Genomic DNA, 12,229 nt, shown 5'->3' with positions numbered 1-12,229 from the left:
TTGTGTTGCTATTTTATGTTCGTTTATTGCACTTCAAATATTACACTTATGCGAGAACAAAGTTATTGTATGTTGACATTATTAATCACATTTTAACAAAGCTTAAAATGGGCTCGTACCTGGCTTATGGGACTTTGCGTTACAATCGTTCTCAATGGGTGAATGTTGTTGTACAAAAACCCCGAAACAAGGAACGAGTCTTAAACATGTAATTCGGGTTGAGGGCAGTACATTAATGTCAACATTAATACACAGCATATTCGTTCATGATATCTTCGACAGTGGTTGTCTGGCAAAAACCAATACTAGTACACAGAGTGTCTGGTTTGAGTATGGTTGATTCAAGCATCTCAATAATCATGTCAAAGTTTTCCTCTACTTCCTGGTGACACTGCAAGTGAATAAATCACACATGTAATTATTGTGGAGTCGCTATGATATGATATTTAATGCTAATTATTCAAATCAGTTAGCATTTATGTCAATTTACAACGCGTAGATGGTCCTGTTAGAATAAAAACCACTGAAGTCACGTGAACATTCTAATCATATATTTTTTATAACACATCACTCGTTAATACTGTACTGTAATTGGTCAAAACAGGATCACGTGTTGTCGACTAAAGTACCATAGTAGCGCCAAGGAAATTACTAGTTCCCTAGGGAGACTAGTACATCAACTAGTGCCCGGGGATGACGTCACTCGTCACCTGATCGTGTGATTTCCAATATGTCGTCTGCTAGTTCCGTCGCTGATATCGATGGTCCGCCTCGAAAGACTGGACGATTTAGCTTCAGTTCAGAAGAAGAACTTGGTACACTAGTAGAAAATAAAGATGCACCGAAGACGACGCAATCAGGTTTTCTAGAAGCGCCTTTACATCGTTTTGTGAAGAAATCGGGACACCGCTAGCAGACGTCGAGAAGAAGACTTTTGTTTACTATTAATGGTACAGTATGTAGATGTAATGTGTTATAAAACACATATTGCATGGCCTAATTCGGGCGCTAGTATACGTCTATTTTCCCCTCTGGGCTGTGGGATATCAACAATACCTGCTATTTCCCTCGACCTGCGGAAATAGCATGTATTGTTGGTACCCCACAACCCCTCGGAGAAATAGACGCATCCTCGGGGGCGGACATCCGGGCATTTTCACCGCTTGGCAACCCTTGCGGTGAAAACAAAGGCCAAAAACTCGCAGATAATGGTACTTTAGGATGGTTGTTGAGACTCCCCTGAACAATGTAACAAGATTAGCCCTACGTGTGTAACATATGTAAATTAGGTTGTTTAGGATTACTTCAAAATTGAGTTTGTGTTGTTTTCTAGAATTTTCACCGGCTCGACCGACGTTCCACAGGAGCGCGCATGGAGCCCATAGAAATACCAATCTCCTTCCCATAGGCCTTTGCGCTTTACGCAATAGTGCCTCTTGGCTGGTTCCCGCCTCAAGTGTCATGGCGTACCAAGCCACAAGAGGCCGGTAACTAGTAACGGTTCCGGCATTCTGATTGGTACACCACTTTCTCGTTGCTTGTTCCATTTCCCTTAGTTACCTGACGTCAGCGCTTACGCTCGCGGCCGTTCAGGGGTTTCCTTTTACTTTCGAAAGTTGGGCAAATAAAAAAAAACTGTTTCTTTTGTTATAAATTTGCATAGAACATATCAAATCTGTAAATCTAAGCAGGCAGTATGTATGAGCATGGCTTTATTGTAGTATTACAGACACGTTTACGCAGAACGGAACTTGGAATGTTTTCAAATTACGTTACTCAGTCACGTGCCTTCCGGCCGGAAAACCGGCCCAAATGGAACAATATGGCGATTACTAGTTACCTGCGTCCTACCTGCCATTCGCAAAGGACGCCGGGAACCAGCGAATAGTGCCTCTCCCACAGGCAGCCCTCAATTTTGTGGTCAATCACCTCACTACGCACGGCCATTTTTCCGCGGTTGTTTCATTTGAAACCGAACTACAAAAAGTGGGAACAAACGTATGTGACATCCGAACTATTTATTAATGTCAGACTTTAGTAAAAACGTAAATACGAACCATTTTATCGCGGACTATGTTTTGCAAGGTAATGTTACTGTAGTGAAATGGCGCACGTGATACACTAAAACTGGGGAGAAAAAACTTTCTGTTAACGTATATAGTTGGGAAAGAAACATTAAAAACTAATTTCACTGAAAGGAGTTTCATAACATTTCCGTTTATCTTGTATTCTGGTGAATATTTCAATACTATTTCTGGCTTGAACGGGTTCGATTTTGCGCGTCTAACAGGCATAGAACACACAGGTTCTAGTAAGTTAATAAAGTTAGTCATTTATAGTAGAAACTAACGCTTTGGCATGTAGAAAAGGATGGCACTTTTCTAACGCAAGTCATGTATATTTTAATCTAATTAACTGCACATTTTATTCGGAGTTAGGGCGTGAAACGTCTTATTAAAGTGATTAAAGTAACGAAGTGACTTTCGCATAACTTTGTTAACCGCCAGCGTCTTGTAGTTCGAACATATTCGAATATGCAAATTAGTTCTATGCAAAGCTAAATAAATAAATAAATAAATAAATAAATAAACGCTGCTCGGACTGATAAATATGATATATAGAAGATAATATTTGGTAATCGTAGTCCTAAATAACTTTTAAAATAGCTAGACGTTTCTATTAATAGCTAGACGTTCTATTAATAGCTATTCTATTAATAGCTAGACGTTTTATTAAAAATAGCTAGACGCTTAACACTTTCTTCTATGCTATCGATAAAGAGCCATTGCTCGAAACGTCTAGCTATTTTTAATAGTTATTTAGGACTACGATTACCAAATATTATCTTCTATATATCTATGCAAAGCTGCTTTGTGCAGTGATGATAAGTAACGCGCATCGAACTGTGCGGAGTTCGTAGAAATACATGTACAGTTGTGCGCGTCTTAGCAACGTGGAACGTTTTGTGACGCGGTAACGGAAACAGTGAGCGCGATAACGGAAATAGTGAGCGGGATAACGAAACAGTGAGCGCGGTTACAGAAACAGTGAGCGCGGTAACGTAAACAGTGAGCGCGATAACGGAAATAGTGAGCGCGATAACAAAAACAGTGAGCGCGATAATGGAAACAGTGAGCACGATAACGGAAACAATGAGCGCGATAATGGAAAACAGTGAGCGCGATAACGGAAACAGTGAGCGCGGTAACGGAAACAGTGAGCATGATAATGGAAACAGTGAGCGCGATAACGGAAACAGTAAGCGGGATAACGAAAACAGTGAGCGGGATAACGGAAATAGTGAGCGGGATAACAGAAACAGTGAGCGTGATAACGGAAACAGTGAGCGCGTTAACGGAAACAGCGAGCGCGATAACGGAAACAGTGAGCGCGATAATGGAAACAGTAAGCGGGATAACGAAAACAGTGAGCGGGATAACGGAAATAGTGAGTGGGATAACGGAAACGGTAAGCGGGATAAGGGAAACAGTAAGCGGGATAACGGAAACAGTGAGCGCGATAACGGAAACAGTGAGCGCGATAACGGGAACAGTGAGCGGAATAACGGAAACAGTGAGCGTGTTAACGGAAACAGTGAGCGCGATAACGGAAACAGTGAGCGGGACAACGGAACAGTGAGTGGGATAACGGAAACAGTGAGCGGGATAACGGAAACAGTGAGCGCGATAACGGAAACAGTGAGCGCGATAACAGAAACAGTGAGCGCGATAATGGAAACAGTGAGCACGGTAACGGAAACAGTGAGCGCGATAATGGAAACAGTGAGCGCGATAACGGAAACAGTGAGCGCGATAATGGAAACAGTGAGCGCGATAACGGAAACAGTGAGCGCAATAACGGAAACAGTGAGCATGATAACAGAAACAGTGAGCGCGATAACGAAAACAGTAAGCGGGATAACGGAAACAGTGAGCGCGATAACGGAAACAGTAAGGGCGTTAACGGGAAAAGTGAGCGCGAAAACGGAAACAGTGAGCGCGATAACGGAAACAGTGAGCGGGATAACGGAAACAGTGAGCGGGATAACGGAACAGTGAGTGGGATAACGGAAACAGTGAGCGGGATAACGGAAACAGTGAGCGCGATAACGGAAACAGTGAGCGCGATAACAGAAACAGTGAGCGCGATAATGGAAACAGTGAGCACGATAACGGAAACAGTGAGCGCGATCATGGAAACAGTGAGCGCGATAACGGAAACAGTGAGCGCGATAATGGAAACAGTGAGCGCGATAACGGAAACAGTGAGCGCAATAACGGAAACAGTGAGCATGATAACAGAAACAGTGAGCGCGATAACGAAAACAGTAAGCGGGATAACGGAAACAGTGAGCGCGATAACGGAAACAGTGAGGGCGTTAACGGAAAAAGTGAGCGCGAAAACGGAAACAGTGAGCGCGATAACGGAAACAGTGAGCGGGATAACGGAAACAGTGAGCGGGATAACGGAAACAGTAAGCGGGATAACAGAAACAGTGAGCGCGATAACGGAAACAGTGAGCGCGTTAACGAAAGCAGTGAGCGCGATAACGGAAACAGTGAGCGCGATAACGGAAACAGTGAGCGCGGTCACGGAAACTGAGCATGATAACGGAAACAGTGAGCGCGATAACGGAAACAGTAAGTGGGATAAGGGAAACAGTTAGCGCAATAACGGAAACAGTGAGCGGGATAACGGAAACAGTGAGCGGGATAACGGAAACAGTGAGCGCGGTCACGGAAAATGTAATGGATTAGTTATGAATAACTAGACTAGAATAAATGAAAACCATATGGCTCAACAAGAGCTTTGAACTAATGATATTCGAGCAAGGTATAATTACGAGGGTGTTTGGACTTTCACGAATATCTACATACTAGTATGTGTACAGCATATGCATATTATTCGCGACATAGACCTAAGTGACAAACATGGCTTCATTACGAACACCCCCGGATTGTTGTGAATATATGGTCGTTTGCGTCAGACTTACCTGTGAACCGTGCGGGTCTGGAATACGATCACACATGGATTCAACAAAGTTCTTAATTGCATCCTAAAGATTAAGAATATATCATGAACGATTATTATCTATGTATGTGACAAGTGAAATTGCAATTAGGCTTTTACTTATTGGCACAAATAGTCACTCGCGAAAAGCCATTAATATTTTGAGCGTAAAAGTCAACTTCTGTGGCCATTCACAGAATAAAACCCTCATAATTTCGTTATTTTTATTTTTTAATATTTTTTAGATCACGACTTGTAGCCAATATATGATTATGTCCATTTGGTTGATATTAAGAAATGTCTAACCAGTGTAGCAGGCATTATCGTGCTTACCTTATTGCTCTCTAATAGAGTATCAAGCTCCTGTACAGCCATCTTACACATGTCACACTTCTGAAAACAATAGAAAGAAAATAACAGTCACCGTAACAATAACACAGCAAAAACAAAATAATAATAATAATGAATATGATGAATAGAAATTAATCTGAGAGAAAAATATAATAGGACAACAATTATAATAATAGTAATAAGAAGAAGAAGAATGTAAATAATATATAATAAATATGATAATTATAAATTCAGATAAAATAAAAATATGATACGAAATTAATGTAATACATATCAATAAATTAAGCATAAAGTAACTAAATGAATATAAGCTTTTACACGTGTTCCCAAATGTCAGAAATGTAAAGAAACAAAACATGATAATTATAAATATTACATTATGAAAAAAATAATTAAAAATAAAAAAATATATAATATATTCACATATTAATATATTCACAATTAATAGTGGAAATGAAGTTTTTTTTTTTAGTTCTGGTTCATTTCAGTGAAAATGCTAGATGAGTCATTTTGCAACCGTTAAGATACGGCTAGGCAAAACACAATCTATATAAATTAATTTCTCTCCTGGAATACGATGAAAGACAACATTACCAATACATGAAACAATGAAAACAGAACATAAATATTATAAATATAAGCAACAACTAAAAACAATACAGATAGACAACCATTACATAAACAACTTAGGTACTAACGTCACTTACTTCAGTCTTTACTGGGGTCTTGTCATCGATCTTTGGTCTGTCCAATTTGTATAATGATTTATCTTTTGGAGATTTTCGTTTTGATTCTAAAAATCAACACACGTTTACAATTATAGTATGTAATTGCATTACAGTGTGTTAAAGATGCCAACCCCCTTTCTATTTCCAGGTACATAAGTGTCAGAGACCTTCCAGCAACAATGTAAACCAAATTAGCAATTTCTAGGATTTCAAATCTGTTAAAATATGCAGTTTCTACACCAGGTCCATATGCTGATATAATTTACCACAAATACGGCGCAATCACATATAATCATTATTATAAAGATTTAATGGGAACAGCTACTATCGTCGACACAACACATAATAGATTTTTATAAATATTTAGTAATTTCACAATTGACAACTCCGTGCACTAATTGGAACATTGGAACATGAATGACAAAATGTAGAGCTAGTATCACAACGGTCAATATAAAAATGTTCATTAAATAAAATATATATAACAGTTAGATTGACAATAATTCAAACATTTTTTAAAGTGTCACTATAAAGATTGGTACATTCATCTGTGTTGTTGTTAAAGTAATAAATTAAATATTATATACATAAAATGCCCTGCTTATGATCTCTCGCCTACTGGTTTGCCTTGTGTGTCTCTGGGGCAGGGTGAATTCCGTAGTCGCACCTCCACGCCACGAATGTGGGTGTTCCATTGGGGACATAGGGCAGGGTGGGCACGGCTTCGGTCGTGGCAAACGCGACACGGGCGTGAGTTACTGGCGCGATATTAAGACTAGTTCTCGGTCCCTAGTTCTCGAAGGAAACCCTGACAGAAAACCCCCATCTAAGGGTCAATTGACGGACAGGTAGGATTCGTTAACAGTGGTGGAAGTAGCCTACCTAAGAGAGACAACTCCATACAAACAAGAGTAGATCACGACTCTTTAGCCCTGATAGGCAACTGATCAAGAGGAAAGCGAAAGCAGGTGGATTGGTTCAGGACGGATAGCCACGCAGGCCCTTACCATTATATACTCTGGCAGGAATGATGAACAGCATACGGAAGGAGTGGCCATGATCATGAACAAGGATTGTACAAAGAGTTTGATTGAATGGGAACCTGTCAATGAAAGGCTAATCAGAGCTCGCTTCAACTCCAAGTATGCGAAGACCACATCATCCAATGTTATGCACCAACAAATGGATATTGGATTCCACAAGAAAGATAATAAAGAATGGTTAACAACAAGCACATTGAAGGCAGTAGAGGAAAGAGGAAAACTCCATGAGAAGTACTTAGTACTAAGTCATCTAGACTAAGAGAGCAAACACAGAGAAACTACATGCTGAAGGATAAGGAAGTGGAAGGATCAGCCAGAAAAGACAAAAGAACCTACCAGTTTGGCCTGGTAGATATTAAAACAGCTAGCAATGAATTATACACCCTGTTCAATCACATCTGGAAAGAAACCAAGATCCCAAGTGGCTGGGCAAAAGGATTGATTGTAAACTTACCTAAGAAAAGTGACCTTGGGAACTGTGATAACTGGAGAGGAATTACCTTACTCTCAATCCCAAGCAAAGTTTTCTGCAGAATCCTCCTGAATAGAATCAACAAAACACTTGACCTGACTTTGAGGCAAAAACAGGCGGGATTCCGGAAAGGAAGAGGATGCGCAGACCAGATATTTGCTCTCAGTGTATAGAGTGGAAATCATCTCTATACATAAACTTTATAGATTTTAAAAAAGCTTTTGATAGCATTCATCGAGACACCCTCCAGGCAATCCTTGGATCATATGGAACACCAGACAGGATGGTTTCCCTCATCAAATGCTTCTACACAGAATTTGAGTGAACAAAGCAGCTAACTGGTTTGCTGTTCATTCTGGTGTAAGACAAGGCTGCATAATCTCACCTGTCTTATTTTTGGTAGTCATTGACTGGGTAATGAATAATACCACCAGCGGTCATAGGAGACGGATCACCTGGTCTATGTTCTCAGTGTTAGAAGATCTGAACTTCGCAGATGACATCGTGCTCCTGTCATCTAATGCAGGAGAAGACCAGACGACTCAGCTACTATACAAAACAAATTGGGCTCCAAATAAACACAAAGAAGACCCAGGAAAAGAGGCTCAACACCACATGCAACAATAGACTGGTTATTGATGAAGCAGAATTTGAGCAGGTGGACCAATTTACCTACTTAGGTGCAGTCGTGAGCAATCAGGACCCCACACAAAAAGACATTAAAATCAGACTATCCAAAGCAAGATCTGCATTTCAAAGGTTGTGGCCCATATGGAAATCCAGCCAGTATAACATCAGTATTAAAGTCAAAATTTATAACAGCAATGTAAAATCCATTTTACTTCACAGGAGCAAAAGCTGGAGAGTCACCAAGGTTGACATGAAAAAGCTATCAAGTTTTCACCATAACTGCCTCGGCGCATCTGCAAAGTTTTCTGGCCCTGTCGAATATTCATCTAGGACCTACTCAAAAGAACTGCAGCCACCTGAATCATTGCACAAATAAGGCTTAGAAGACTCAGATGGCTTGGGCATGTTCTCAGAATGCCCGATTCATACAACACCAAGATAGTTCTCTGCTGGACACGACAAGGAAAACGACCAAGGGGCAGGTCGAAGAACACCTGGCGGAAAACCATTGAGCAAGAACTCAGGGAAATGGGTTTAACATGGGGAGAGGCAGAAACCAAGTTCAAAAACCGTGCTGAGTGGAGGGATCTTGTGTGAACCTTATGTTCCGGTGGGAGCAACAAGAATTAAGAGATAGATAAAATAAATACCTGACTCAACAGAAACAGTTACTTGTGACCTATCAACTTGTCCAGCGTTGTCAGTTACGGTCAGCGTAAATACATACACGTCCTTTTCCAGATTGTATACACGAAGTTTGTTCGTTCTTATTCCCTTAATGGAGATTAATAAAGAAAGTACAACATGATTAGGATAAATATCACACATTCTATTGCATATACATAGAAAATCTTAATAAAGGGCGGTGGTCGTCACGCAGCGCATGTTCGATTGTCATGTAAATAAACAATTTATTTCACATGCGTTGTATAGGTCGCTATGAGTTCTATACCGAACAGGACGCGGCGCGACGACCACAAAAAACAAGCAAATCACAAACTCACAACTGCGGCAAAGCGCCTCGTTACTGTATGCAGACATATACCTCACTATACCTCACCTCACCTACTATACCTCGTTCCAAAAATATGGCACGAAATAGCCTGTAACTCCAATGAAAGAATACCTATTGGAATTATAGTTATTATATATGTGGTTTGATACCCTTACTTCCATATTCAATGAAAGAATGCCTGTGGGATTATAGTTATTATGTATATGGTTTGATGCCCTTACTTCCATATTCAATGAAAGAACACCTATGGCATTATAGTTATTATGTATATGGTTTGATGCCCTTACTTCCATATTCAATGAAAGAATGCCTGTGCGATTATAGTTATTACGTATGTGATTTGATGCCTTTACTTCCATATTAAATGAAAGAATACCTATGGTATTATAGTTATTATGTATGTGGTTTGATGCCCTTACTTCCATATTAAATGAAAGAACACCTATGGCATTATATTTATTATGTATATGGTTTGATGCCCTTACTTCCATATTCAATGAAAGAATGCCTGTGGGATTATAGTTATTACGTATGTGGTTTGATGCCCTTACTTCCATATTAAATGAAAGAACACCTATGGCATTATAGTTATTATGTATATGGTTTGATGTCCTTACTTCCATATTCAATGAAAGAATGCCTGTGGGATTATAGTTATTACGTATGTGATTTGATGCCTTTACTTCCATATTAAATGAAAGAATGCCTATGGCATTATAGTTATTACGTATGTGCTTTGATGCCCTTACTTCCATATTCAATGAAAGAACACCTATGGCATTATAGTTATTATGTATATGGTTTGATGCCCTTACTTCCATATTCAATGAAAGAATGCCTGTGGGATTATAGTTATTACGTATGTGATTTGATGCCTTTACTTCCATATTAAATGAAAGAATACCTATGGTATTATAGTTATTATGTATGTGGTTTGATGCCCTTACTTCCATATTCAATGGCAGAAAATCTATGGCATTATAGTTATTATGTATATGGTTTGATGCCCTTACTTTCATATTCAATGAAAGAATGCCTGTGGGATTATATTTATTACGTATGTGATTTGATGCCTTTACTTCCATATTAAATGAAAGAACACCTATGGCATTATAGTTATTATGTATATGGTTTGATGCCCTTACTTCCATATTCAATGAAAGAATGCCTGTGGGATTATAGTTATTACGTATGTGATTTGATGCCTTTACTTCCATATTAAATGAAAGAATACCTATGGTATTATAGTTATTATGTATGTGGTTTGATGCCCTTACTTCCATATTCAATGACAGAAAATCTACGGCATTATAGTTATTATGTATGTGGTATGATGCCCTTACTTCTATATTCAATGAAAGAATACCTATGGTATTATAGTTATTACGTATGTGGTTTGATGCCCTTACTTCCATATTAAATGAAAGAACACCTATGGCATTATAGTTATTATGTATATGGTTTGATGCCCTTACTTCCATATTCAATGAAAGAATGCCTGTGGGATTATAGTTATTATGTATGTGCTTTGATGTCCTTACTTCTATATTCAATGAAAGAAAATCTATGGCATTATAGTTATTATGTATGTGGTGTGATGCCCTTACTTCCATATTAAATGAAAGAATGCCTGTGGGATTATAGTTATTATGTATGTGGTTTGATGCCCTTACTTCCATATTCAATGAAAGAACACCTATGGCATTATAGTTATTATGTATATGGTTTGATGCCCTTACTTCCATATTCAATGAAAGAAAATCTATGGCATTATAGTTATTATGTATGTGATTTGATGCCCTTACTTCCATATTAAATGAAAGAATGCCTGTGGGATTATAGTTATTATGTATGTGGTGCGATACCCTTACTTCCATATTAAATGAAAGAATGCCTGTGGGATTATAGTTATTATGTATGTGGTGTGATGCCCTTACTTCCATATTAAATGAAGAATGCCTATGGCATTATAGTTATTATGTATATGGTTTGATTCCCTTACTTCCATATTAAATGAAAGAAAATCTATGGCATTATAGTTATTATGTATGTGATTTGATGCCCTTACTTCCATATTAAATGAAAGAATGCCTGTGGGATTATAGTTATTATGTATGTGGTGCGATACCCTTACTTCCATATTAAATGAAAGAATGCCTGTGGGATTATAGTTATTATGTATGTGGTGTGATGCCCTTACTTCCATATTAAATGAAGAACACCTATGGCATTATAGTTATTATGTATATGGTTTGATGCCCTTACTTCCATATTCAATGAAAGAATGCCTGTGGGATTATAGTTATTATGTATGTGCTTTGATGTCCTTACTTCTATATTCAATGAAAGAAAATCTATGGCATTATAGTTATTATGTATGTGGTGTGATGCCCTTACTTCCATATTAAATGAAAGAATGCCTGTGGGATTATAGTTATTATGTATGTGGTTTGATGCCCTTACTTCCATATTCAATGAAAGAACACCTATGGCATTATAGTTATTATGTATATGGTTTGATGCCCTTACTTCCATATTCAATGAAAGAAAATCTATGGCATTATAGTTATTATGTATGTGATTTGATGCCCTTACTTCCATATTAAATGAAAGAATGCCTGTGGGATTATAGTTATTATGTATGTGGTGCGATACCCTTACTTCCATATTAAATGAAAGAATGCCTGTGGGATTATAGTTATTATGTATGTGGTGTGATGCCCTTACTTCCATATTAAATGAAGAATGCCTATGGCATTATAGTTATTATGTATATGGTTTGATTCCCTTACTTCCATATTAAATGAAAGAAAATCTATGGCATTATAGTTATTATGTATGTGATTTGATGCCCTTACTTCCATATTAAATGAAAGAATGCCTGTGGGATTATAGTTATTATGTATGTGGTGCGATACCCTTACTTCCATATTAAATGAAAGAATGCCTGTGGGATTATAGTTATTATGTATGTGGTGTG

At 38.3% G+C, this 12,229-nt stretch overlaps 1 protein-coding gene across 1 annotated transcript in view; it reads right to left on the bottom strand.

Annotated features, from left to right (window-relative positions):
* Positions 1 to 12,229, bottom strand: part of LOC102802655 (uncharacterized) — a 37,708-nt gene continuing 25,479 nt past the window's right edge. Inside the window, exons 15-19 of the mRNA XM_006814958.3 lie at positions 8,885 to 9,008; positions 6,069 to 6,154; positions 5,344 to 5,403; positions 4,994 to 5,056; positions 1 to 391 (exon numbers count right to left, since the gene is read on the bottom strand). Coding sequence (XP_006815021.2) covers positions 245 to 391; positions 4,994 to 5,056; positions 5,344 to 5,403; positions 6,069 to 6,154; positions 8,885 to 9,008 — 480 coding nt within the window. The 3' untranslated portion in view covers positions 1 to 244. The remainder of the gene's footprint in view (positions 392 to 4,993; positions 5,057 to 5,343; positions 5,404 to 6,068; positions 6,155 to 8,884; positions 9,009 to 12,229) is intronic.

Source organism: Saccoglossus kowalevskii, chromosome 19 (assembly GCF_978046115.1).
Source record: "Saccoglossus kowalevskii chromosome 19, keSacKowa6.1, whole genome shotgun sequence".
Lineage (NCBI taxonomy): Eukaryota > Metazoa > Hemichordata > Enteropneusta > Harrimaniidae > Saccoglossus > Saccoglossus kowalevskii.
This window is presented reverse-complemented; position numbering and strand designations above follow the sequence as displayed.